Source organism: Alnus glutinosa, chromosome 7, assembly GCF_958979055.1.
Source record: "Alnus glutinosa chromosome 7, dhAlnGlut1.1, whole genome shotgun sequence".
NCBI lineage: Eukaryota > Viridiplantae > Streptophyta > Magnoliopsida > Fagales > Betulaceae > Alnus > Alnus glutinosa.
Genome location: NC_084892.1, coordinates 2,495,448 through 2,523,011, shown reverse-complemented (window position 1 = coordinate 2,523,011; position 27,564 = coordinate 2,495,448). Strand labels below are relative to the sequence as shown.

Here is a 27,564-nt window from a genome sequence, read left to right as displayed (position 1 = left end):
CCTGCAATTCCCTCTACGTGGACTGCAATTAGGACATTTCAATTGCAAAAAAAATTAATTCTAAATTAAAATCTCGTGCAATCGGTAATTTTATATAAGAGGAAACATGAATTACACTTGTTTAGATAGGTGTCCAAACAATCCGAACAGCTAGATAAAACTCAATAGAACCCGAGTACTCATTCTATCGTATCCCTAATTCTTGCTTAGTAGGTTTGCAGCCATACCCAATACACAGCCAAAGTAGGACGTGGAACAAAATAGGAAAGGCAAGAGATAAACGTAATAGAGACTATAAGTGGTTTAATTTGGATCCAAAAATGATTTTATTAACTACTCAATGTCATTAGTCAAAAGTACCATCACACAAAAGTACTCTCACGTACATCGATCTGAACCTTTATCGTCTTGATCGACCATACTTCTCAAACGATGCAAGCCATTGCTCGATCAGGCAATCTTACAGGCGCAACTTTGTGTTGGTTCTATCTGAAAACAAGCGATGGAAACCATACCGTCAAGCAATTACAGGTTATGGAATTTAAACTACCAAGAACCAGACCACAAACAAGTTATATGCACGTGAACAGACATAAAAAATGAATAAATTTCATGTGACTGTCTATGTGAGCAGGAAATCAAGGACACAACTAGCCAGTGCAGTTGAGGAGAAACAACTTAAGGCGAGTTACTGAGTACAAAATCCTAAACCCGGAACGGGTATAATGAGCTGCCCGTATTTTATATATGTAATGGACATGTTAGTGTGAAAAGACACCTGCTTATTCGACCAGGTGAGACTATAATGTATTTTCACATGAGCTTCTTCTTCAGAAAGGACAGGCAATACGAATAAGAGGACATCTCAACTCCACTCGGGTCATTCATTATAAAAGGCAGCTCTATACATCTGCTCCACATTGAAAAAATGAGAAGTAATTCACGCACATAAAGTGAATGATTTATAAAAATAGACATAAGTGTTAAGTCTCGTATTAACTAAATATTAATAGGAATTGAATTTTATAAGTAATTTTTCCTTCACTCGTGATGAGTGAGAAGAGTTACCTGAACTCCATTAAGGTTCACTCCGTATTCAGCGAGGAAGGATAAAAAGCGCTTCAGGCTGTCGTCTCTTGGCCGGTAGTGTCCACTACATCGAGAGATGGACTGAAACGACAAAGCAATTATCAGAAACCACAGAAAAGCAGCAATATCGATCTGGTAACTGTTCGATCCCAACAAGGCAACTATTTTCCCATGTACGGATCTCTATGAACCGTACCTTGAGAATTCCATGTTCTGCCACTAAGCTTCCGGCAGCTAGGGTAGCTCCTCCGGCCAAGAAGCTAGAATGATGGAACCTCCCTTTCTCTTTCTGCGAAGAACAATAATGTGTACGTCTTAGTTGTTAAAAGACATCCATGCACCCTTGACACGCGTGTTAAAAACAGTACTATATATGCATGTGTTAAAACTGGATGGACAAAGTTTTATTAATTTCTCTATTTAATGTTTACCTAAGAATTACATGTTTTAAGAACATATATTAATTTAATAGATTTTCTCACATCCAATCCAATTTAGAGAAAAGGATTGTTCAAATTGAACTATATATATATGTAATTAAAAAAAAACTACCTAGGATGAACATAGAAATATGATAAACTTGGAGAAAAGAAGAATTCTTTAATTTGGTTAATTGTTCAATCTCTTAATTACCTTACCGACGTAGAGTCTCCTGGAGGTGCTGAACACGAATATCCACTTGGCTGCTTGTGATCCTTGAATTGTATGAAGGTCATGTCCACTTCGTTTGTGAATAAATTTCCCTTCAGAAACGATATATTCATATTGGTTCCTCTCTAGCTAATTTCACAAAATAAGCAATTTAATTGCAATTTCATTTTTAATATATGAACAAAATGGATATATAGAAACTCGATCGATCAATACTCAATATATATATATATTAATTAATTAAAGTATTAAATCTGATTTATGAAAGCACATACAGGTCCAAGATACTTAACGCGACGTTCTTGAAGGATTGATCTTGGGCATTCTGCGAGATCTATCTCCTTGCCAGCACCTAGATCCAACCTGCACAGGAAAAATAGCAAAAACAGACTCAATCCTCACTGTTATATGTAGTGTTATGGCTGTAAATTAAACAACTAGTAGCAAAATTAATTACACCAAATAGACTCAATCGGAGTAATGCTACGTATCACCCTTGTGTCATCTTTTTGTCTCCCCAAAATTAATGTGGGTCTTAAAATCACCATTGAATCAAAATTCAATAGTAATCTATCATAAATTCAATGGTGATTTTAAGAGCTATATCAATTTTGAGAGGACACAAGAGTGATATGTAGCACACTCTGCATTGGGCTCCCCTATTTAGATAGGATTCCTGTAATTGCTAATTGCTCGAAATAGCTACATGTAATTTGGACAGTCAATTGAAAGAGGGCTTCGATAGGAGTAGCATTACTCCTTCGATAGAGCCCACTTACCTGAGCAGGTCTCGGACCGCCCAAACAATCCCCATTCATGATCTCTTTTGTTTACTAAACAGTTCTAAGAAAGTTAATTTATGACTTTCATAAATAGGATGGGTGCAACTATTAAAAACGTAGATTTAGATCACTTATTATTATTCTCTAGCCAAATAAGAGAGAGCACAAAGAATAATATAGAGGAGAATAGTAGAAGTAGAAGAGCTCTCCTGTCTAAATAGGGGAGCCCAACGCAGACGGTTGGCTCCCGCTAGGGTAAAGCTTCTCTACTTAAATAGAAGAATCCCTCTCAAAAACCCTTGTCCTAAAAATGCTTTACCCAACATAGTTGATTGATTTGATCTATTATCCCATTAAGTGTTATATATATTATCAAGCATGGGAATCTCTTGTTATTTGATCTATTGCCACTTTGACCTAAAACTAATGAAACATCACTAATTATGCCAACCAATTGGGTGCAACTATTAAAAGTGATGAACCACTGTTCAATCCCCATTAATTAGATAGACATACTTACAGTTCAACCATTTAAGACAAAGGATTAAGGAATAAGACAAGAATTGTCTCATAAACATCTGTTTGAGAAACAGAGAGTTCTAATTTCATCTCAAAGAAATAGAAAGAGAGAAATAGAAGGATTAGATATAAAGCTTGAACATTTTCTCAAACTACTCCCAATATTATAAACTCAGAACTTTTTCTTGCATGTTTAGTGCTAACAATTCCTTTCAGGATCGGCAATCGAGCAGGGGTTGTGAGAACTGAGAAGCCCCAATGGGCCCCCTGCCCGAGCACTACAATCCCCTGCACTTTGAACACAAGATTATAATAGGGATCTCGATCTTTCCTTTCAGCAGAATTTGCTTACCAATAAAAAAAAGGTTGACCAGCATTAGAACTGCACCACTGGTTGTAGTACAGGCGTAAGTGATGCCCATAACGATGTCGTGGATCAATCTAGGCAGTTCAAAACACAGAGATGAGTATATTTGAAGACATATGGTATCAGAAAATAGGATACAACAAAAATTATTGATGGTCTGGATCTAAAATCAGCATAAATTCGAATTATCGAGATGAAGAAGGCAAAGAGTGCTTAGAGAAGAAACTAGTACAGCTTCAATCCAATGGTCAAAAGCCAACATTTGTGCTTCCTCATTCTCAGACAAGCCTCTGCCCACCTGCCCAAAAAGAGCTGCTATGAGACTGACAAAAACTATCAATTTTCGAAAAAATAAATTTAATTATCTAACTACTAGTCTAAAATTCAAAATTAATCTTTATATATATTGCATTACTCTATATTAATAATTTTACTAGTGTGATTTGTCCAATTACAATCCCAAAGACAGGGTGCAGGACCCAATTGCACCGGGCAACACCAACGGTCTTCTTGTGGCCACTCACTGAAGAGCCCACAGCCCAAACAACCAACAAGGATTTGAGCGCACCCTTGTCAAGATGTAACGCCAACAACTCCTTATTTTGCCTTAACATGACTGTTCAAATTTTCTCTGTATTCCGACTTGAGCGTCAGAGTGGTCTCACTGGCCGAATCAAACCCCTACCAACCCCTCTTAGAGCATCCACAATGGACTCTTTAAAATTTCACTAAATTTTAGTGAATGAATCCACTCTTTTTGTGTTTAACTATCACTTTTAAAAAGTTTTTTACATCAAACTCTCTAACCATTTTTCTATTTTAGCTAAATATTATTTTTTTATTGGTTTTGGAGCAACTACTTTAACTATTTAAACATAAAAAAATTGAAGGGGATTGATTTTCCTTGCAAGGATTTGACAGAAAATTGAAAAAAAATAATTAAAAAAATGAATAGAGAAATGATTTGGAGGTTAAATATAAAGACAATTTTTGTCATATATCCATTCACCATTTTAAAGAAAATTTAAAGAGTTTGATGGATGGGATGTTCCGACAACTTTCATCAAATTTTGGAAAAAAATTTAAAGCAGAGAATGGATTGAAGATGCTCGTATTCTCTTTAGGGAACCGCATGCGTTGACTTTACTGGCACTAATCAAAAAGGCAAAAGGAAAATAATTCATAAATAAACAAATAAAAGTTACAAGAGTAGTTGTCAAACCAGAGAAGCATTAAAGCCAATACGAGTCCACCGAGTATTCGAACATTTCTCATTCACGCACTGGAAGAAGAAAGTCGTACTGATATTCAGTCGAGCAAAGTCTATCGCGTGCCCCCTTCAAAATCACCAGTTTTTTTTTCTTTCAGTTAACCATTCACAGAAACAAATAAACAAAAAGAAAGAGAAACTGCATGTATAAAGAGAGATATATTTCAAGAAATACAGTACCAGAGCTCCATTATAATGGTGTCCGCTAACATGCGCCGCTGGCGAAAACTCCTGTACATTTTCTGCAACTTCACAGCGGCCTGAATATGGTCCATTTTGTCGTTGAGCTAGATAGAGCTGTGATGAGGGAGTTACTTGGTGGTTTTTTTGGAGTTTCGGACAAGAGCTTTAGCTAGCGGGAAATCTACCTGTCAATATTTATAGGCAAATTTAATTTTTTTTTATTACTTCCGTAATTTTCACTCCACTTTCGACGTATTTGTGGAAGTTTTGCCGGCCGCTTAATGCGGAAAGAGCACAAAGTGGGTTGATGATGAGACACAAGAAGAATGTCAGTGCATCCACGTACATTCCGTTTTTCAAACCCCTTTTTTCTTAGATTTTAAAGAACCACGCCTCAAAATTATTAATTAGCTTATTTGGTATCTGTTTTGAAAACATGATGTTTTGTTTCCAAAACAACAAAATGAAAACACACACAAAAAAACAAAAACAAAAACAAAAAAACAAAACAAAACAAAAAACAAAAACAAAAACAAAACAAAAACTAAAACTAAAATTTGGAAACAACGACTTATACATGTTTCAAAAAATAATTTTCAGTTACTGTCCGTGTTTTCATTGTAAGTCATTTTTTTTTTTTTTTTATCGATTCTTACAAAGATTTATTTAGCACTCGAAATATTAAGAAAATCGAATAGAAAATTGAAGAAATACGTAGTCATGAGTCAAACATATTGCCTCATAGGCTCATATGCGGATGTACCGGTACGTGTTACCAAACCAATTCCGACCCTTCCAACGATCAAGGATTACTATATAAAACCGTTTTATATATATATATGATTTGGCTTTTCTAGTCTAGGAAAACAATCTTACTGAGTATGGAAGTTAAACTCTTCATTTTTCTACGTCAATCCATTATTTTTTTCAGTTAACCAAAAGTATGCATGTCATGAGTATATTATATTAACTATCGTATACTTGGAATGACAAAGTTTTTTTTTTTTTTTTTTAATTCAGTTTATTAACTCGTCATGTTAGTTTTATCAGACTCAAATTTGAAGAAAATTATATTCTAGTGCAAATTAAATGTTGATTTAATATCAAATAAGTAATATTGTAATTACACGTAAAATAATGATGAAATAAAAATTGTATTTTCAAGCATTACTCGTATAAAAAACTCTTGCAAAAGCTTTGCAAGAAATCTAGTCACCTTTTGCTTTGAAAAATAAATGTGGAAGTGACGGATCGAACAGACCCAATAAAAAATAGCCACGTGTGATCAGTAGGTCAAGTACGATGCCTTCCAAAACAAGTACATGCCACCAACCGTCCGTGTTTTCATTGTAAGTCTTTTTCTTCCTCGTCGAGAGAGGGAATATGAGGGAATGAGTAAGAGCTCGAGGGACAGAAAAATGAACAGGCCGGGACAGAAAGACGGTGACAAAGAGGGAAAGAGGGTGAGAGAGTTGAACGGAGAGAGGGGGTAGTGCGCACTAAGTCCGGCAATTGTTTACGAAACTCGCGAATTTAACGTGAACTCAATATAAATTTAACGGGTTATAATTGAGGGGTCTGATCGGTTTAATTAAATGAATTAGATTGGTGTTGATTTATATAGCCTTATACTCATGCTTAGGCACGACTCGAATCTGATACGCGACATTTAATGCTTATAATTTTTTACATGATTTGTGAACCCAACACGAAAATAACGAATTAAAGTTTATGGTATGATCCGTTTAATTAAATGATATGTGTTATATTTAACCTATATAATTTTATATTCATATCTTAACACGACTTGAACCTAATACATAAGCATTATTTGTCACCCCTAGCGCGCAAGACATTGCCAACTTTAGTGTTGGCAAGCCATAGTTGTCGTGCACCACCCAGAGAGAGAGAGAGAGAGAGATATGGTGATGGTAGTGGCAATGTATGACGCGTGGTGGGGAAGCTCAACCTACCCGATGGCATATCGTTTTCCCCCCTCCACATCTTCAGCACCGGGTAAAACCTTGAAATTCCCCTTTTGCACAGTGGTTAGAGGAGTTCCCCGCCTCAGCAAACTTCCCACATCTGGTTCATCCAGAAAATTTATAGAGTTTTGTTAATTTTAGTTGTGTTATTATTCTGTTGTATTTGGGGATTGTGGATAAATAAAAAGTTGTAATGAAGTGAGAGAGACTAGTGTTGTTGTAAGATCGAAGATGATAATGTGAAATGTGTGTTATGCTTTGGATGGGCACTGTGTACGTGAAAGTGAAGTGACGTGTAGTGCTATGTGAAATGTGTGTTATGCTTTGGTTGTTTGTATGACAAATTTGGTTATAGGCTTTTGCATGATGCAGGACATTTTGTTGGCCCTAAACTATCTTCAATCATTAGAGGTGGTTCTTGGTTTTGGCCGAATGCACGATCTGAGGTCCTTGTGGAGATTCAAAGCCGGCTGCTTGAGGTCAGTATTGGTGAGGTGGATCAGCCGGTTTGGGGCACTAGAAGTGGGGTTTTCTCTAGTGCTGAAACCTGGGAAGAGTTAAGAGAAAAAAAGCCTGAAGTGGAATGGTATGGGGTAGTCTGGTTCTCTGCGACTATTCCTAAGCATGCTTTTTTCCTTTGGCTTGCTTTCCAAGATGCTATTACTACTAGAGAGAAGATGTGTAGATGGGGTTACACGGGTGATATTCTCTGCCTTTTCTGTAGGTTTAAACAGGAAAGTTTAACTCACCTTTTCTTTCAGTGTAACTTTAGTAGGAAGATATGGAGATCCATCATGGCTGACTGTAAGGTGCTGGATCCTCCAGATGATTGGGATTTGATTGTGAAATGGAGCTCGGCTGGTATGAAAGGGAAGAATTTACACTCTACAGCCCGTAAACTCTGCTTTACTGCTACGGTTTATAATTTGTGGATGCAAAGAAATTGTCTTGTTCATGGTAGAAATCCCAAGACGGAAGAAGCTCTTCTTTCTAAAATTAGATGGGAAGTTAAATCGATGATTCTTTACAAGTTTCCTCAAAATTGCTGAGAGGTCGGGGGTTGTGTTTGGATGTTGGGATGGGGTTCTGGTCTGTTTGTGTTGATGGTTTGGATTTGGGAGGCTGCTTTCTGCAAAGTTGCAGTCTCGGATTGTTCTCTTGGAGGCTTTGTGTCTTTATGTTTGTAAGGTTTTGTTTGTTTAGTATGTTCAGTTGCTGGTTTTTCTAATAGAAATTGTGTTGAGCCTTGTTTGGGGGGTTTGTCCCTAACTAGGTTGTTGGATCCGGTGGTTACTGGAGAGTTGTATTCTTGAGTTTGGGCTATAAAAGCATTAATTCATCCAAAAAAAAATAGAAAATATTGCAGTGATCCTTGGTCTTTTATTTTATTTATCTATATATTTTTTTTTAAAAAAAAAAAAAAAAAAAAAAAAAAAAAAAAAAAAATCTCTTCTAACTCTCACTTCTCTCCAAAAGCTTCAAAAAATGGGATTGTTATTGTAATGTCCGGGACATTATTTAATAATTAAAGTATAAAATTTGAGTAATTAATTGATTAAAGAAATTTAGTGCTATTAAAAATGCAAGAGAACATTTTTAAAGTCTAAATAAAATAAAATATAAAAGAAAAGTAAAAGTAAAAGGAAAAAAAAAATATATATATATATATATATATATATATTGATGGGAGGTGCACGTCTCAATTAATGGAAAGGCCAAATGGCCTTTCCAAAGCAGAGGCGCTCTGCTGTTTAAAAAAAAAAAAAAAAAAAAAGGGGGTCGTCACAGTAATAAAATATTCAGCGAAATAAAGAATAAAGAATAAGATGTAAAGCATTTTTAAAAAGTTATTCTTCATAATAGTGGGGTTGTTATTCAAATTTTGAAAGAAAAAACAAAAATGAAGAACATCTGAATCATTTGTGAATGCTATTAGCACTAAAAAAAACCATTGTTTGGATCATTAATAGATAGCTAAAGAAAAAAAAAAATAGAAACGTAATAGATGTAAAACTTATAAGATAAAAATTAAAAAAAATAATAATAATTATAATAAATGGTAATAGCAGGGAAAATGTCAATCACATTTGGGTTATTATCCTAAAAAACTAATTAAGTTATAATTAGAATTCTTTAAAATCATTTATAAAAGCCCAAATTTGCCTAAAAATGAACTAATTTAGGACATAAGGACAAATTTTTTATAAATTGAGTCTTTAAAAATGTCATGTGTCCTTTAACAGTTAACATGTAAAATAATATATTTTTATAATAATATTAATAAATAAATATATTCCTCACATGCTTAAAAAATATATCACACTTTTAGAATCTCAATTAGAAAAATTCTTACCACTCACTTTGTAAGAAATTTATAAGACATAATAATACCCTAGAAGACTTTTATAATCTATTTATCTAATATGGAGAATTCATGTTTTGAGTGTGAGAGTACTTTTTTGGATTGGCACGTTTATATTTAAAAGCTTATCCAATTTGACTGGAGATGACTGCAACTTCCAAGAAAAGGGAGTAAAACGAGACTTTTGAAAAAGCATATAGACTTCCTCCTTCAAAGTCGTCTTTGTGTTCAAGTCCTTGTGGAAGTGATCAATTCATTACCCTTTCGTCGTGGAACTCGTGCTTCTCACTCAGAGAGAGAGAGAGAGAAACAAGGATCAGAGTAAGGAAGGATTATTCATGAGTTTAAATACATTTTTCAAATTAGTTTAATCCATTATTCAGAAAATATTTTTAATTATTAAAAATCCCTTTTAAGTTAGACTAATTGAATCAAATTAACGTGATCATCTACTTTCAATCTTAACCAATCCTCAAATATAATGCATGATCATGTTAAGGTTGACTAAACAAGATAATGGATTGGTTAGTTTTTTGGGTTGGATTAGCTACCCCTAGTTCTTTATGGAATAATTTTCAATTTCAAGAAATTTCCATACTTTTCTAATTACCACAATGGATACAAATAAAACATCTAGAACCAAGATTAGGGACAGCAGATCAAAAACCCTAAAACGAAACCACTTCATATCTTGTCTTTTCACTTTCTCTATTTTTTTTTCAAAATACTCGTCTGGTCATATTTCATATTTTTTCAAATGAAAAAAGAAAAAAATTATCGGCCACAAATTCTTTACCTTGATTTTAGAGAATACTAAAGAAAATCATCATAATCATTTTTATGCTTTATTTGCTAGACATGTCAGAATACACCATCTAAGAAGTCAAAGATGTGAAACAAAATAGACCAAGCTAGATGATTCACGTGATGAGAAGCGCCAGAGGGAAACCCTTGGATACATGGCTCCTAGAAAAGGGAAAGTTTTTTACATGGGCAGCAAAGTATTCACTCAAATTGGGGATCCTGTTATTATCCATGCCTTTTTCTTTTCTCTTCTTTTCTTTTTTCTTTTTTCTTTTTTGATAAGAGTATGCGAGAGGATGCTCTCCTATTCAAGAAAGAACCCATTCGGCAGAGAAATCTCTTGGGCAGGATAGTCTTATTCGGGTAGGAGACCCATCTCACAGTTCTCTGTTATTATTCTTACATCTCCAAATATGGTAGTAGTTGAGTATAGGGTTTAAGTCTTGATTAAATAGTTAAATTTACCTCTTCCTATCAGCTTAAGTTTTTGGGATAAGTGATGGTTTAACATAGTATCAAAGAATAGGTTCTGAGTTTGAACCTTGTCTCCTTCATTTGACATTTTTACCTCTCATTTCAATTAAATATTCCACGTATTGGGCCACACCAATTAAAACGAAGTTTGAACCAATACGTGAGAAAGAGTGTTAAAGTATTGATTAGATGATTAAATTTACCTATTCACCACGGGGCAGGGCAAAAAAGAGAATGGGCCGATTATGGAAACAATATTAGATGTAGACCAGATAATGCTCTGACCAATGACCAATCCAAAAGGGGTTTGAGGTGACATAAAGAACATATCAGATATGTACATTTAGTAAAGCAAATTCCATTACCATTAGGAGGAAGCATAAACTTGGTGATATACTGATATATGAATTCAGTCGCCATTGGCCCCATCACCATTACCGATATCCGGTGCAGGATGAGTTGTAGGTGATGCGGTTGGTGATGCAATACCAGCCAATGCCATTACTCTCACCTCTGCAGGGTAGTCAGCAACACAACCAATTCTTGGTCCAGCTCCAGTTGACCACTTGAGTGAGAGCTGACGCCCTAATTGGTAAGATTTTACTGCCTTCTTGGAATTGATTCGTTCCAATATTGCACTCTTCGGCACCTCAGCTGTCGGGCTCCGAAGGCCACCTGATAAAGTCCTTTGGCATTTGTTTTTGCTTTTAGTTTGAGGGATTTCAGTTGATTCTGAGGATGGGGTTTTTCTCTTTTTATCTGGAATTTCAACTTCGTTAGCTTCTGAATTTGTCGAAACTTCTACTGAAGCGCCACCTCCATTCAGTTCGTTGTCATCAGAGCCATCAGAATCTTCATTCAGCTTTATCTGGAAACAAAGATGGCAAAACATATTGTGAGGCAATTGCAGGAGATGACATTTTTAACTTCCAACTAAAAGCATGTCAGCAGAAAGGATACAAATCCAATTGACAGCCCATGTAACCTGAGTGTTTGAAAAAAAACAACTCCTGGCCAGCGAGATTTAACCAATCACCTTTCTAGGGATTAGGGAATACCCCGAATTGTTTTTTTCTTTTTCACAATCCAGATTCCCTTTAGCAAGTAGCCATCAAGCATTTTATGAGGACCGAATTTAGACACAATGTGGTCAGACAGAACAATTACCTCAACTTCATCAATGTTCACCCCATTTTCCTTGAGAAAGGATAAAAAGCTGTCAAGCCTGTCATCTGTTGACTTATAATGTCCACTATGCGGAGAGATGGACTGAAAAATTAGACCAAAAACTGATCAGCAGATGCAATATATGTACATTATACCATAACTTGATTTGGAATTGCCAAGACGTTGCTCCTCTGTGCGTGCGTGTGTGCCTCTGTGTGTGTGTGTTGTATAGGAAAGTACTTAACCCTTCAGGAATAAACAACAAATAAGAGTACTTGGTCAAGAATTTCTGAACATCATTTGCGGTGGCTCAAAAGATCTGTGAAAATCCAGTCCCCATGCCAATGCCTCCAACTTTTATAAATATCCCTATGATCTGTACCTTAAGAATTCCATGCTCTACCACTAGCCTTCCAGCAGCCAATGTGGCTCCCCCAGCCAAGAAGCTAGAATGATGGAACACTCCTTTCTTTTTCTGCAAGGAGTTGACAATATATTAGTCATATCAAAAGACTGGAAATATGAGGAACTTATCAGAAAGCAATTAATCTTAGGCTTTTTTTTATTTCTTACCTGACCAACATAGACTTTCTTTGAGGTACTCCAAACAAATATCCACATGGTCCGTTCTGACCATCCGGTTGTATCAAGGGAATCTCTGGTTTGTTTGTGAATTATTTCCCCTCGGACAATTTCGTATTCATAATGCTCCCTCTCTTGCTAATTCCAGGAAAAGTAGAATAGAATGTCAGACTGGTGAAAACTCATGGATCCTTAACTATTTCATCGATTATGCAACAAATGGCATTGCAATCAATACATACAGGTCCAAGATACTTGATGCATTGCTGTTGCAGCTTTGATCTTGAGCATTGTTTGAGATCAAGGTCTTTGCCATCTCCTACATCTAACCTGTAGAAAGTGGTAATAACAAAACTTTGCGTAATGAATTGCCTTTTTGCAATATGAAAACTGTATCAATCAGTTAACAAGCAGCAAAAACTAATTACCCATTTATACATTTTGACACAGCATTTCCCACAGAAGAATTATAATGCTAAGTTCGAATAATAAGTCATTGAAATTCCAAACTATCTGTAGAGAAATACGGTGTTCAAATATTATGAACAACCGATTCTCAAGTAGTGCAACAAAGTTACACTAGCCCAAGGAATCACAACCAAAAGTAGAAGAAAGATCAAAACTATATGGGAAAATGTACTTCTTATTTATGAAATAATACAACAATAGAAAAAACTTGGGTTGGACAACACTTGCACAAGATACAAGAAGGTTTTTGTGAGATATGATGGAAAGAGAAACTTGGAAGCATGCCTAGGGTATACATAAGGGTTAGGGAAGGGTTCTAGAGTATTCCCACACTTAACTAAAAAGATAAGCAAATTTACAACAACAAAAAAAAGAAGATAAGCATGATTTTTCATGTGACCAAGGAAGAACAACAAATTTGTACAAGAAATGATAATAATGTTCCTTGGGAAGGTATAAGGTTATATTAAAAGATGAAGTGGGTTGAATAAGGGTAGTGATGGTTAGATGACCAAGGTAAAAGATGGTAGGGTGGAAAGCCTAAGAATGAGAGAATGACATGTGTCATCCATCATGTGCAAGTGAGTCCCTCCACATTGAAAATTACATTAATTCTTCACTACATCACTCAAAATAAGAAAATTAATAATTGTGAAAAAAAAAAAAAAAAAAAAAAACTTTAAAAATTTAACACTATCAGAGTGCATGCCAATACCATCAACTTTTTTCTAGAGCAACATATTTGCTTACCATAAGAAAAATAGCTGACCAGTATCCGCTTTGCTCCACTCTTCATAGTACATATGCAAGTTATGTCCGTATCGATGCCGTGGATCAATCTAACAGAATTAATAATATGAACACAAATAAATACAGGTAAAACCCAACGAAAAAAAATCAATTTATCATATCAAATTTGTCATTTGTAATTTGTAAGTGACAAGGCTTCCTCTGTCTCTCCATAGTTGATGCCCCCTCTTGGCCTATCGCTTAGGGAAACTCTTCTTTAGGGCACTTCGGTTTTTTATACTAAAGAAATGCTACACACTCTCAAATGCATACTTTATGACGTGATTGTAAAAATTATCATTAGTTCTTGGATGAATCATTATTTTGATTTTAAATTAAATAGTGATTTTCACTACCACATCAGAGAATGTGAACTCAAAAGTGTAGGAATGAGTGTGTATGTGTAGTATTTATTTTCTTACTGTAAGGCTTTCAAGTTTTATTGTTGTCACAATATGAGTTTTTCCATAAATCCCCATATTTAAGATGCTTAAAAAACAATCATTTTATTCCACTCTTTTTTAGCTCCACGTGTTAAGAAAACATTAGATTGTATCAAATTTTTTTTTTTAATGTTTTTTGAGTAATGTTATATATTATAATTATATCCAATATTCATCCGACGATACTTCTAACTATCCTTTGAATTAATTCTTGTTAAACAAAAAATAAAATAAAAAGGCTTTAATTGTTACTTTGTTAGGGCCTTTTTCCCTCCTTGTATAATTGTTCTTTTACGATAAATGCAATCATAAAAAAAATAAAAATAAATAAATAAATAGTAACAAGAGGCAATTACAGCTTCAATCCAGTGATCAACAGCGAGTTGTTGTGCTGTGGCGTCTTCGGTCAAACCCTTGCCCACCTGCCCAAAATAAAAGTACAAATTTGTACAACTTTAATTCAGTTTAATCATGCCCAAAATCGAGTTTGATTAACCACTTGCCTCAATCTAGATTTTTTTTTAAATAAGTGAACTTCAAAATATATCAATTTAATTTATTTATTTTAAAAAAAAAAAACTTCAATTACCATCTCTGATTTTTTATTATTTTTAAAATCATATTCTTAAACTTTAAAATTTGTCAATTTAGTGTATTATCTTTCAATTTCATCCATTTATTGAATTTTTTCGTTAAGTCCTATCAAATTTCTTAAAATACCTAATTCTTTTAAAGCAAAATATAAAAACAATCAACACCGTCTTCTGTTCTTAGAGCAGCAATTTGGTTTGATTGTCTATCTTTTTTATATAATATTTTTATAAAAAAATTTCAAAGATTTAGGGATAGGCATTTTATACAAATTCTGTTAAATCCTAATCAACGCCTAAATCTTTACAATTTTTCTCTTTTTTTTTTTTCCTAAAAATATGTGAGTATTTTAGAAATTTCAACATCAATCCGTTATGATTTAATAGAAAATTCAAACGAAGATGTGAATTTAAAACAAATTAAAAGACTAATACATTAAATTGACATTTTTAAAAATTTATGAGTATAATTGTGAAAGTGATAAAACAACGTAAATGGTAAGTAAAATTTTTCATAATTTTTTTCACTTGAATCAAGCCCAAAATCTCGTTTTTCCAAACTAGGATCAAGCACATGACAAGAATCCAAAATGAAGAATTTTAAAAAATAATAATAAAAAAAAAAAAAAAAACAAAACAAAACAGCAATAATTTTTTTGAAAAAAAATAATAATAAACGAAAATAAGAAAAACAAACAAGATCTACCGTTGAGGCATTGAAGCTGACACGAGTCCACTTGGAAGCCAGACTTTCGGGCTCCAAGAAATTGAAGAAAGAGATCGTGCTGCGGGTCAGTCTCGCATAGTGAATAGCTTGCCACCTACACAATTAATTTCGATAAATAAATAGATAGATAGAAACAAGTAACACGGAGATGTAGTGCACCCAGCACGCACCAGAGCTCTTCCGCGTGAATCGCCGAGTCCGCCAACCTCCGCCGGGTTCGATAACTCCGGTACACCTTCTGCACCTTCACCGCCGCCATCTCCGGACACGTGCCCCCATGCGCGTCGGTCTCACACGAGTTCCCGGTGGGACGCACTGGAATTTCGGGTGTGTCGGGGCTCAGGAGTCCGTCGTTGGAAGCGAGGTCCGAGAAGGACGACGTGACCATTTCGTCGAAAGGGAGTGGAGGCGTAGGCTGGAGCTCCAAGGTTCTACTGCATGCTGTCAGGAACTAGCGTGGCTGCTCAGCAGTTGGTTGTTGTGAGACAAGGACCAGAAAGTGTAAGCTTGAAATGAGAAACTGGGTGGCTAGCTGCTGATTTGAATGGCTGCTGCATACTTGATTTCTGGAACAATTGTAGCTGCTGTTGTGCGCGACTTGCGGTGTCTTCTACAGGCTTCTTCAGACTGTAAACAGTCTCGGCCACCATTTCGGACTGAGTCAAATGGAGGACCAAATGAGAGTGTGTGCGTTTTGGAGTTCGATGGAGCTGGAATGCTAAATATCGGTTTTCCGGGGAACTTGCATCGAATTTACGCGGTAATCTGGAAGTGTTTGGGGGCTTAACGCGGCAGGAACACAATTATACAAGTGGTGGGAAAACGATTGCACAAATAGGATTATCGGAACGTTAGCATTAAAAAATAAAGAAAAAAAAAATTAAAAACGAAATAGAATTAACATTTCTGCATTTTAATATATTTAAAGACAATATTTTGCATTTAAGAGTAATGTCACCGATATATATATATATACGAAAATTAGCGCAAATTCTTTGGCTTAGACATGGACACCATTGACATTGGACCTAATGAGCTTAGTGAAAATTGGATCAAAGCCCCTAAAAGAGATCATAAGAGATAATTAATTTCATAATTAATGATATGATTTATGGCATGGTCTCATCCCTAATCATAGACATAATTTGATACATGGCATATAGGACAAGAAGCTATAAAAATCTCATGATTTCAATTTAACATAAATTTTAATTAATTAAGTGATTTAATTACCTATTCTTGTTGCTGAGGTGGGGGAGGGAAGGATTTGTGTGGCGGGAGCAAGACGCTCCTATATATATCCCAATGGGCTCTCCGATGGTTGGGCCTTGGGCCAAGGATCCACCAATTACAAATCATTTCAACCCGTTTATTATGATACATAAAGAGCAATTTAATCCCGTTTATTTTGATTTCAAAGAATATTAAAGAAAATCATCATCATCATCATTTTTATGCATTATTTGCTCAAGATGTTTGATATCTATACACAGTGTACGAAGTCAAGATGTGAAACCCTTGGATATATAGCTCCAAGAAGGAATTGAAGTCCTCTGCAATTCTTTGAATCCAGAACGTTCGTCCAAAACAAGCTGTCTTGATTGAGCCACGTCAGCAATAAACTAATAATAAAAAAAAAATCAAAATTAGTTAATAAAAACCAAACCACCTTTCCCACTTCAAGGGAGTGGTTGGTTACTCAAATGTATGGTTGAGATGGTCAGCCCTACTACAAGTGTTGTACATCACCTTGAGCCCTTGAATATCACCCTTAAACCCTTGGTAGCAGCACCGGCTCGATATATTATGAGGTCTAAGGCAACAATTTTAGATGATGCCTTTTTGTATTTAATAAGTTTTTTAAATTTTTATATGATATTTATATATAAAATTTAGGGTTAAATACATTTTAGCCCCCCAAACTACCACCCTTTCTTCGAATGGCCCTCCAAACTACCATTTTTTTATTTTTTTTGGCATCATCCGTCCATTTATGCCGTCAATTCTAATAGAAACCTAAAAACCTGAAAATACCCATCCCTTAACCGTGAGAATTTCAAAGTGTATGAGGGGTATTTTCGAGTTTTTTGGGCTAAAAGGGTTACGTGCCGTGCACATGACCTAATTTCTGTTAGAATTGACGACATAAATAGACGAATGAAGCTAAAAAATCAGAAAGTGGTAGTTTGGGTGGCCAGAAACTAAGCATTGGTAGTTTGGGGGGCCATCCGGAGAAAGTGTGGTAGCTTGGGAGGCTAAAATGTACTTAACCCTAAAATTTAATTTGTTTTCAATTTTTAGATACAACTTTATCATATTGATAGTAATAAATTTGTTAGAAATTATTTTTTAGATTCTATTAATTTTTATTATTATTTTACTTTTAACGTTTTTCATATTTTTAACGTCCACCTGCTACTCTCTTCTTCTTATAATCTTATCTTTCTTTTTATTCGTCTTCTTTTTTTTCTTACAAAAATGAAAGCTTACGGTGCAAGAGATTTTCGAAAGGGGAGGCGAAGAGGCTGACGCCAGAGCTAGCTGTGGTTAAGCGGGCGAGCTCATAGCGGTGGTCATACGTCTCCTACTTTCTAACTGTCGGGGAAAATTGCAATGCATTTTAGAGAGTTATTTTGGTAATTTTCTAGAGAGAGTCTGTTGATTTGTGTGTTTGTCTTTTTTTAAAAAATATATATATATTTGTGTTCTTGGATTCTAACGGTTGATTTTTTCTATGTGTGAGTTATAGAGTCGCCAAATGGGCAATGATTTCTTTTTTTTTTCACAAAATCGTTATGTTCCCAAACATGTAATAGTTGGTTTTTCTATGTGGGAGTTATAGAGTCTGCAGAGAGATAAATCATTTTTTCTTTCTCTTTTTGCAAAATCGTGTTTATGAGCCTTAACTGTTGGTTTTTCCGTGGAGAAATAAAGCACTTTTTTTTTTTTTACAAAATCGTTTGTGTATTGTAATTGGGCCTTTTTCTTTTTCCTCTCCCAATCCTCATTGCTAAAAAAAAAAGGGGCCATTTTTAATTTTTTTTACTGCCTTGTTTTTTTTTTTTTTTTTATTTATACTAATATAAATCTTATTATTGGGGCCTTCTTTCCTTGGGGGCCTTAGGTGACCGCCTAAGTCACCTAAAGGTAGAGCCGAGCCTGCCTATAGAACCAAGATATGGATTGGGCACAATGAACTAAATGCAGACCGAACATTACGAACAACAAATCAAAAACCCTAAAACTAAACCACTTCAAATCTTGTCTTTTCACTTTCTCTAATTTTTTTTCAAAATACTCTTCTGGTCATATTTCATATTTTTTTCAAATGAAAAAGAAAAAAAATATATATTATCGGCCACAAATTCTTCACCTTGATTTTAGAGAATACTAAACAAAATCATCATAATCATTTTTATGCTTTATTTGCTATACATGTCCGAATACACCATCTAAGAAGTCAAAGATGTGAAACAAAATAGACCAAGCTAGATGATTCACGTGATGGAGAAGCACCAGAGGGAAACCCCCGGATATATGGCTCCTAGAAAAGGTGAAGTTTTTTCCCTTGGGCAGGAGAGTCTTATTCGGGTAAGAGACCCATCTCTCACAGTTCTCTGTTATTATTCTTGCATATCCAAATATGACAGTAGTTGAGTATAGGGTTGAAGTATTGATTAAATTGTTAAATTTACTTCTTCTTATCAGCTTAAGTTTTTGGGATAAGTAGTGGTTTTTTTTTTTTTTTTTTTTTTTTTTTTTTTAATCGAAGCATAAGTTCTAAATTTGAACCTTGTCTCCTTCATTTTTACCTCACATTTCAATTAAATATTTTACATATTGGGCCACACCAATTAAAATGGAGTTTGAACCAACACGTGATAAAAAGCGTTAAAGTACTCATTAAATAATTAAATTTACCTATTATTGTGGCATTAAAGGCAAAACAGAGAAACGACAAAAAGCCAATTATGGAAACAATATTAGATGTAGACCAGATAATGCTCTGACCAATGACCAATCCAAAAGGGGTTTGAGGTGACATAAAGATTAAAGAACATATGAGATATGTACATTCAGTAAAGCAAATTCCATTAGGAGGAAGCATAAACTTGGTGATATATGAATTCAGTCGCCATTGGTCCCATCACCATTACCGATATCCGGTGCAGGATGAGTTGTAGGTGATGCGGTTGGTGATGCAATACCAGCCAATGCCATTACCCTCACCTCTTCAGGGTAGTCAGCAACACAACCAATTCTTGGTCCAGCTCCAGTTGACCACTTGAGTGAGAGCTGACGCCCTAATTGGTAAGATTTTACTGCCTTCTTGGAATTGATTCGTTCCAATATTGCACTCTTTGGCACCTCAGCTCTCGGGCTCCGAAGGCCACCTGATAAAGTCCTTTGGCATTTGTTTTTGCTTTCAGTTTGAGGGATTTCAGTTGATTCTGGGGATGGGGTTTTTCTCTTTTTATCTGGAATTTCAACTTCGTTAGCTTCTGAATTTGTCGAAACTTCAACTGAAGCGCCACCTCCATTCAGTTCGTTGTCATCAGAGCCATCAGAATCTTCATTCAGCTTTATCTAAAAACAAAGATGGCAAAACATATTGTGAGGCAATTGCAGGAGATGACATTTTTAACTTCCAACTACCCCAACCAAAGACAAGCATGCCAGCAGAAAGGATACAAATCCATTTCACAGCCCATGTAACCTGAGTGTTTGATAAAAAACAACTCCTGGCCAGCGAGATTTAACCAATCACCATTCTAGGGATTAGGGAATAGCCCGAATTATTTTTTTTCTTTTTCACAATCCAGATTCCCTTTACCAAGTAGTCATCAAGCATTTTATGAGGACAGAATTTAGACACAATGTGGTCAGACAGAACAATTACCTCAACTTCATCAATGTTGACCCCATTTTCCTTGAGAAAGGATAAAAAGTTGTCAAGCCTGTTATCTGTTGGCTTATAATGTCCACTATGCCGAGAGATGGACTGAAAAATTAGACCAAAAACTGATCAGCAGATGCAATATATGTACATTATACCATAACTTGATTTGGAATTGCCAAGACGTTGCTCCTCTGTGCGTGCGTGTGTGCCTCTGTGTGTGTGTGTTGTATAGGAAAGTACTTAACCCTTCAGGAATAAACAACAAATAAGAGTACTTGGTCAAGAATTTCTGAACATCATTTGCGGTGGCTCAAAAGATACAAAACACTAGTTTAAATTTGTTCAGAGTTTTTGCTGTGAAAATCCAGTCCCCATGCCAATGCCTCCAACTTTTATAAATATCCCTATGATCTGTACCTTAAGAATTCCATGCTCTACCACTAGCCTTCCAGCAGCCAATGTGGCTCCCCCAGCCAAGAAGCTAGAATGATGGAACACTCCTTTCTTTTTCTGCAAGGAGTTGACAATATATTAGTCATATCAAAAGACTGGAAATATGAGGAACTTGTCAGAAAGCAATTAAACTTAGGCTTTTTTGATCTCTTACCTGACCAATATAGACTTTCTTGGAGGTACTCCAAACAAATATCCCCATGGTCCCTTCTGACCATCCGATTGTATCTAGGGGATCTCTGGTTTGTTTGTGAATTATTTCCCCTCGGACAATTTCGTATTCATAATGCTCCCTCTCTTGCTAATTCCAGAAAAAGTAGAATAGAATTGAATGTCAGGCTGGTGAAAGCTCATGGATCCTTAACTATTTCATCGATTATGCAACAAATGGCACTGCACTCAATACATACAGGTCCAAGATACTTGATGCATTGCTGTTGCAGCTTTGATCTTGAGCATTGTTTGAGATCAAGGTCTTTGCCATCTCCTACATCCAACCTGTAGAAATTGGTAAGAACAAAACTTTGCACAATCAATTGCCTTTTTGCAATATGAAAACTGTATCAATCAGTCAACAAGCAGCAAAAACTAATTACCCATTCATACATTTTGACACAGCATTTCCCACAGAAGAATTATTATGCTAAGTTCGAATAATAAGTCATTTAGAAATTCCAAACTATTAGAGTGCATGCCAATACCATCAATTTTTTCTGGAGCAACATATTTGCTTACCAGAAGAAAAATAGTTGACCAGTATCCGCTTTGCACCACTCTTCGTAGTACATATGCAAGTTATGTCCATATCGATGCCGTGGATCAATCTAACAGAATTAATAATATTAACACAAATAAATACAGGAAAAACCTAACGAAAAAAAATCAATTTATCATATCAAATTTGTCATTTGTAATTTATAAGTGACAAGGCTTCCTCTGTCTCTCCATAGTCGATGCCCCCTTTTGGCCTATGACCTAGGGGAACTCTTCTTTAGCAGCGCTTCGGTCTAGTCAATCAATGCAACCTTTTTTATACTAGAGAAATGCTACACACACTCTCAAATGCATACTTCTTGATGTAACAGTGAAAATTACAATTAATTATTTCATGAATCATTATTTGATTTTAGATTCAATGATGATTTTCACTACCACGTCAGAGAATGTTAACTTAGAAGCTAGTGTGGGAATGAAAGTGTATATAACATTTCTCTTCTTACTATAAGGCTGCCAAGCTTTATTGTTGCCACAATAGGTGCTTTTCCATGAAGCCCATATTTTAGATGCCTAAAAAACAATCATTTTATGCCGCTCTTTTTTAGCCCTACGTGTTAAGAAAGTATTAGATCGTACCTTTTTTTTTTAATGTTTTTTGAGTAATGCTAGATATTATAATTCTATCCAACATTCATCTAATAAGACTTCTAACTAACTCTTGAATTAATTTTTGTTAAATAATAAAAAAAAAGGATTCTAATTGTTAATTTAGAGTGCCTCATCATCGTTGTTAAACAATTATAAGATAAAAAAATATAATATTTAGTATTTTTTTTTTTTAAGACATTGCTTTGACTGTATGGGGGTGGTTGTATAGGGCCTTGAATTAGGGCCTTTTTCCCTCCTTGTATAATTGTTCTTTTACGTTAAATGCAGTCATAGAGGGAAAAAAAAAACAAAACAAAAAAACAAAAAAAACAAAAACAAAACAAAAAAGTAACAAGAGGCAATTACAGCTTCAATCCAATGCTCAACAGCGAGTTGTTGTGCTGTGGCGTCTTCGGTCAAACCCTTGCCCACCTGCCCAAAATAAAAGTACAAATTTGTTCAACTTTAACTCAGTTTAATCATGCCCAAAATCTTGGAGCTGTTTACAACTTGCATCTATCTCGATTTTTCTAAAAATTAAAAAAAAAAAGGTCAACGCCAAAATATATATATTTTTTTTTTAGAAAACGTCACTTATTATATTTTATCTTTCATCATTTTTGTAATCATTTTCTTATAATTTAAAATTTGTCAATTTAGTGTATTTATCTTTCAATTTCACTACTTCGATAGGATTTTTCATTGAAACCTGTCGATTTTTTTGAAATACTCATTTTTTAAAAATAAAATAAAATAAACAAAATATAAAATAATTTCAAGGATTCAAGTATGAGTATTTTTTATAAATTCCATTAAATCCTAACCACCGCTTAAATCTTTGCAATTATTCTCTTTTTTTTTTATATAAAAAAATTATAGGTATTTTAGAATTTTAATAAAAAATTTGAGCAAAATGGTGAATTTGAAGAAAATTAAAAAAATTAATACATTAAATTGGCATTTTTTAAAGTTTATGAATATTATTGTAAAAATGATAAAAACCAAAAATGACAAGTGAATTTTTTCCTAATTCTTTTGTTCACTAGAATAAGGCCCATAATCTTGTTTTCCCAAACTAGGATCAAATACACGACAAGGATCCAAAAAAAAAAAAAGAATTTAAATAAAAATAAAAATAATAAAAACAAAAAAAAAAAATAATAATAAACAACGGAGGATCTACCGTCGAGGCATTGAAGCTGACACGAGTCCACTTGGAAGCCAAACTTTCGGGCTCCAAGAAATTGAAGAAAGGGATCGTGCTGCGGGTCAGTCTCGCATAGCGTATAGCTTGCCACCTACACAATTAATTTCGATAAATAAATAGATAGAAACAAGTAGCACGGAGATGTAGTGCACCCAGCACGCACCAGAGCTCTTCGGCGTCAATCGCGGAGTCCGCTAACCTCCGCCGGGTTCGATAACTCCGGTACACCTTCTGCACATTCACCGCCGCTATCTCCGGAAATGCACCCCCAGGCGCGTCGGTCTCACACAAGTTCCCGGTGGGACCCGTTGGAACCTTTAATTCCACGTCCGTCTCCCTGCTGTTTCCTTCTACGGGCACGCTGATAATTGGTCCGTAGCTGTCGCATTCTTGAGCACCGTTTACAGGAGGCCGAGGCGGGGGCTGGGGTTCGGGTGTGTCGGGGCTCAGGAGTCCGTCGTGGGAAGCGAGGTCCGAGAAGGACGACATGACCATTTCATCGAAAGGGAATGGAGGCGCAGACTGGAGCTCCAAGGTTGAGACGGTCGGAGTCGTCTCAGCCAGCATTTCAGGACTCAGTCAAATGGAGGACCAAATGAGAGTGTGTGGCTGTGTGCGTTTTGGAGTTGGAGTGCTAAATATGGGTTTTGCCGCCGGGGAACTCACGTCGAATTTTCGCGTTAATCTAGAGGAAGTGTTTGGGGGCTTAACGCGTCAAGAACACGATTACACAAGTGGGGAAAAACGAAATAGAATTATAATTTCTGCATTTTAATATATTTGAAGACTATATTTTTAAAATAATGGTAATGTCAGCGAGATATATATATATATATATATATATATATATATATATATATATATAGCGTGTAAATTGAGTAGTATCTAAAAGCTTATCTAATTTGATTTGGAGACGAAATGTAAAAGTAAGAATTTAAATGTTAATGGTGCATTTGGTTGTTAAATTTTTTAAATTAGAATTGGATTTTTATTCTGTTTGTAAATTTTGAGGTTTGATTTTTTAAAAAAAGTTAGAATATAATATGATTTGTTTAGAAAAAGTTAAATAAAATATGATTTATTTTTTTAAAAAAGTAAAATCAAAATCATATTTTGTTTTCAAAATTTCGTATCCAAACACAACATAAGACTTCCTCCTTCAAAATAGTACGAAAATTAGACCAAATTCTTGGGTTTAGATGTGTAAACCATTGACATTGGACCTAACGAGGTTAGTGAAAATTGGATCGAAGCCTCTAAAAGAGATAATTAATTTCATAATTAATGGTATGATTCATGGCATAGTCTCATTCTTGATAGAATATATTTTTCATATTATGTTAGAGTATTTTCTTATAATAATATTTTCTATTTAGGTTTGCTTTACTTGTAGGGTTTATTCTCATTATATTAGAATATTTATATTCTCTAAATTAAGTTTATTAATATTTACCTTATTAAGTCTAGGTTTATTGCTCACTAATCATTATCTCTCTATAATTTGAGATTTATGTAATAATGTTTAATATAGTGAATAGACAAGATGTAGCTTATACATCTCTCTCTGCTTTCATTCTCTTTTTCTTTTTCTTTCGCATAATATAATTTTCTATTTAATATTTATTTCTACAATCCCTAATGATGGACATAATTTAATGTTTTAATTCATGATACATGGCATATAGGACAATAAGCTATAAAAATCTTATGATTTCAATTTAACATAAATTTTAATTAATTAAGTGATTTACCTATTCTTGTTGCTGAGGTGGGGGAGGGAAGGATTTCTGTGGTGGGAGCAAGACGCTCCTATATCCCAATGGGCTCTCCGATGGTTGGGCCTTGGGCCAAGGATCCACCAATTACAAATCATTTCAACCCGTTTATTTTGATACATAAAGAGCAATTTATTCCCGTTTATTTTGATTTCAAAGAATATTAAAGAAAATCATCATCGATTCATCATCATCATTTTTATGCATTATTTGCTCAAGATGTTTGATATCTTTACACATTGTACGAAGTCAAGATGTGAAACCCTTTGATATATAGCTCCAAGAAGGAATTGAGGTCCTCTGCAATTCTTTGTATCCAGAACGTTCGTCCAAAACAAACAGTCTTGATTGAGCCACGTCAGCAATAACTTAATAATAATAATAATAATAATAAATCAAAATAAGTTAACAGTAACCAAACCACCTCTCTCACTTCAATGGAGTGGTTGGTTACTTAAATGTATAGTTGAGATGGTCAGTCTTACTACAAGTGTCGTAATCACCTTGAGCCCTTGAATATCACCCTTAAACCCTTGGTAGCAGTGCCGGCTTGATATATTATGAAGCCTAAGGCGACCATTTTAGATGAGACATTTTTATATTTAATAAGTTTTTTTTTTAATTTTTATATTATATTTATATATAAAATTTAATTTGTTTTCAATTTTTAGATACAACTTTATCATATTGATTGTAATAAATTTGTTAGAAATTCTTTTTTAGATTCAATTAATTTTTTTATTATTTTATTTTTAACGTTTTTCATATCTAATGCATATTTTTAGTTAACATTTATAAATAAAAATTTTACCCTAGAGAATAATTGAACCTGATTTATCAGCTTAATTTCATAACAAGATAATATAACACTTTTGACCTGCCTAATAATTAGTAATCCGTTTACTAATAATTAACTAGAATCATTTTAACTGCCTAATATTAATTTAGGAATTTAATTTTTTATTGACAAAAATATAACATAATACTGTTTTATAAAAATATAAAAATGTAAAATGTATTGTTTTTGTTTATGAATAATAGCACTTCAATAATCCCTTTTACGTAATTACATCTTTAATATTAATTTGTTAATTTAAGTTTTATCGACAAAAATAATATAATACTATTTTATAAAAAATAAAAATAAGTAAATAAAGTGTGGCTATTAACACATCCACGAATGACATTGAAAAGTTACTAAAAAAAAAAGAGAGCACAATTTAATAAAACTAATACCATTTTGAAATGATTGTATTGCCTTAAGCCTCCAGATCCTTATTCCTTGTCAGCTTTCTATTGTTTCCATCACTTCAATCCACTTCACACACCGCTCGACGCTAGACTACTTTCTTCCTCTTACAAAAATGAAAGCTTACGGTGCAAGAAATTTTCAAAAGGGGAGGTGGTCCAGGTGGAGAGGCTGACGCGAGAGCTGGCTGTAGTCAAGGGGGTGAGCTCGTAGCGGTGGTTATAAGTCTCCTACTTTCTAGCTGTTGGGGAAAATTGCAATGCATTTTAGAGAGTTATTTTGGTAATTTGCTAAAGAGAGACTGTTGATTTGTGTGTTTGTCTTTTTTAAATATATATATATATATATATATATATATATATATATATATATATATATATATTTGTGTTCATGGATTGTAACAGTTGATTTTGTTTCTATGTAGGAGTTATAGAGTCACTAAATGGGCAATGATTTTATTTTATTTTTTTTACAAAATCGTTGTGTTCCCAAACATGTAATGATTGGTTTTTCTATGTGGGAGTTATAGAGTCTGCACAAAGGTAAATAACTTTTTTTTTTTTTTGCAAAATCGTGTTTATGAGCCTTGACCGTTGGTTTTTCCGTGGAGAAATAAAGCACTTTCTTTTTTTTTTTTTACAAAATCGTTTGTGTATTGTAATTGGGCCTTTTTTCTTTTTCCTCTCCCTCTCCTCATTGCAAATACTACCTTGTTCTTTTTTTATTTTTTATTTATACTAATATAAATCTTATTATTGGGGCCTTCTTCCCTGGGGGGCTCAGGCGACCACCTAAGTCACCTACGGGTAGAGTTGGTTCTGCTTGGTAGGCAATTACACCACCCTCTTAGGGCTCATGGGGTGGTCTTCCACCACTCAAAAGAGAAAATAAATAAATAAAAATGGTAGATTTCTTGAAGCCCCTACGAATTCCTACCATTGTTTGGTAAATGGTTGAGTTGTGAAACTTTTGTTTGAATACTAACAATCCTACCATTGTTTGGTAAATGGTTGAGTTGTAAAATTTTTATTTGAATAGTAACAAGAAGTAATTGATGTGATAAAAAAAATTAAAAAAAAAATAATAATTAATTAATTAAAAAAAAAAAGAAAGAAAGGGAAGAGGAGATGAAATGGTTGCCACACACACACACTACTGAAGCCCCCCCCCAATCAAAAGTCAAAACCCTCTCTCAATTGCCTGCAAAGGGCACGGTTTTTACATGGGCGGCAAACTCTACAATATGGTAGTAGTTGAATATAACAGAACACAGACAACTTCTATTGTAGAAATATTTGCCTCAAATTGGCAATTGTTGAAATTTGACTTTTCAATGTAGTGGGTAAAACAGAGAATGAGCCGA

General features: G+C 34.5%; 4 protein-coding genes across 8 annotated transcripts; 1 reads left to right on the top strand and 3 right to left on the bottom strand.

The window, feature by feature from the left end:
* Positions 1 to 73: 73 nt before the first annotated feature.
* LOC133873853 (IQ domain-containing protein IQM3-like) lies at positions 74 to 8,144 on the bottom strand. Of its 4 annotated transcripts, XR_009901170.1 has the most exons (12): positions 7,596 to 8,144; positions 6,835 to 6,946; positions 4,859 to 5,046; positions 4,631 to 4,745; positions 3,641 to 3,706; positions 3,394 to 3,482; positions 2,016 to 2,103; positions 1,723 to 1,869; positions 1,286 to 1,378; positions 1,069 to 1,170; positions 779 to 910; positions 74 to 489 (listed from the first exon to the last, which is right to left on the bottom strand). XR_009901170.1 is itself a non-coding variant. In XM_062311635.1 (11 exons), the coding sequence occupies exons 3-11, from the start codon at positions 4,951 to 4,953 to the stop codon at positions 451 to 453; spliced, it is 834 nt and encodes a 277-aa protein (XP_062167619.1). In that variant the 5' UTR covers positions 4,954 to 5,046; positions 6,835 to 6,946; positions 7,596 to 8,144; the 3' UTR covers positions 74 to 450. The 4 variants fall into 4 exon arrangements, 3 of the variants coding, with proteins under 3 accessions (XP_062167619.1, XP_062167621.1, XP_062167620.1); XM_062311635.1 differs by lacking the exon at positions 779 to 910; XM_062311637.1 differs by lacking the exon at positions 779 to 910 and having other exon boundaries at positions 2,034 to 2,103.
* On the top strand, positions 6,790 to 7,895 carry LOC133872630 (uncharacterized). The gene is made up of 2 exons (XM_062310207.1): positions 6,790 to 6,877; positions 7,219 to 7,895. The coding sequence occupies exons 1-2, from the start codon at positions 6,790 to 6,792 to the stop codon at positions 7,893 to 7,895; spliced, it is 765 nt and encodes a 254-aa protein (XP_062166191.1).
* A 2,684-nt stretch (positions 8,145 to 10,828) lies between the features above and the next one.
* Positions 10,829 to 15,932, bottom strand: LOC133874185 (IQ domain-containing protein IQM3-like). The gene is made up of 9 exons (XM_062312036.1): positions 15,423 to 15,932; positions 15,232 to 15,346; positions 14,292 to 14,357; positions 13,454 to 13,542; positions 12,478 to 12,565; positions 12,227 to 12,373; positions 12,036 to 12,128; positions 11,654 to 11,755; positions 10,829 to 11,354 (listed from the first exon to the last, which is right to left on the bottom strand). Exons 1-9 carry the CDS (start codon positions 15,638 to 15,640, stop codon positions 10,896 to 10,898), a joined length of 1,377 nt encoding a protein of 458 aa, XP_062168020.1. The 5' UTR covers positions 15,641 to 15,932; the 3' UTR covers positions 10,829 to 10,895.
* Positions 15,933 to 19,221: 3,289 nt separating this feature from the next.
* On the bottom strand, positions 19,222 to 23,881 carry LOC133874184 (IQ domain-containing protein IQM3-like). 2 transcript variants are annotated; one of them, XM_062312034.1, is made up of 9 exons: positions 23,341 to 23,881; positions 23,154 to 23,268; positions 22,337 to 22,402; positions 21,341 to 21,429; positions 21,016 to 21,103; positions 20,760 to 20,906; positions 20,570 to 20,662; positions 20,153 to 20,254; positions 19,222 to 19,839 (listed from the first exon to the last, which is right to left on the bottom strand). In XM_062312034.1, exons 1-9 carry the CDS (start codon positions 23,742 to 23,744, stop codon positions 19,381 to 19,383), a joined length of 1,563 nt encoding a protein of 520 aa, XP_062168018.1. In that variant the 5' UTR covers positions 23,745 to 23,881; the 3' UTR covers positions 19,222 to 19,380. The 2 variants fall into 2 exon arrangements, with proteins under 2 accessions (XP_062168018.1, XP_062168019.1); XM_062312035.1 differs by lacking the exon at positions 22,337 to 22,402.
* Between the last annotated feature and the right edge of the window lie 3,683 nt (positions 23,882 to 27,564).

What these genes read in the sequence shown, in the direction of transcription:
- LOC133873853 (XM_062311635.1), bottom strand. Translation starts at nt 4,953, where the DNA reads ATGGACCATATTCAGGCCGCTGTGAAGTTGCAGAAAATGTACAGGAGT. An exon ending in TTGACCATTGGATTGAAGCT is followed by an intron (nt 3,483 to 3,640) that starts GTACTAGTTTCT and finishes TGAACTGCCTAG; the next exon opens with ATTGATCCACGACATCGTTA. An exon ending in GGTCAACCTTTTTTTTATTG is followed by an intron (nt 2,104 to 3,393) that starts GTAAGCAAATTC and finishes TTTCCTGTGCAG; the next exon opens with GTTGGATCTAGGTGCTGGCA.
- LOC133872630 (XM_062310207.1), top strand. Translation starts at nt 6,790, where the DNA reads ATGGTAGTGGCAATGTATGACGCGTGGTGGGGAAGCTCAACCTACCCG. An exon ending in CTCCACATCTTCAGCACCGG is followed by an intron (nt 6,878 to 7,218) that starts GTAAAACCTTGA and finishes TGCATGATGCAG; the next exon opens with GACATTTTGTTGGCCCTAAA.
- LOC133874185 (XM_062312036.1), bottom strand. Translation starts at nt 15,640, where the DNA reads ATGGTCACGTCGTCCTTCTCGGACCTCGCTTCCAACGACGGACTCCTG. An exon ending in GGTCAGCTATTTTTCTTATG is followed by an intron (nt 12,566 to 13,453) that starts GTAAGCAAATAT and finishes CACTTTCTACAG; the next exon opens with GTTAGATGTAGGAGATGGCA. An exon ending in TAGAGCATGGAATTCTTAAG is followed by an intron (nt 11,756 to 12,035) that starts GTACAGATCATA and finishes CTAATTTTTCAG; the next exon opens with TCCATCTCTCCGCATAGTGG.
- LOC133874184 (XM_062312034.1), bottom strand. Translation starts at nt 23,744, where the DNA reads ATGCTGGCTGAGACGACTCCGACCGTCTCAACCTTGGAGCTCCAGTCT. An exon ending in AGAAAGTCTATATTGGTCAG is followed by an intron (nt 20,663 to 20,759) that starts GTAAGAGATCAA and finishes AACTCCTTGCAG; the next exon opens with AAAAAGAAAGGAGTGTTCCA. An exon ending in TAGAGCATGGAATTCTTAAG is followed by an intron (nt 20,255 to 20,569) that starts GTACAGATCATA and finishes CTAATTTTTCAG; the next exon opens with TCCATCTCTCGGCATAGTGG.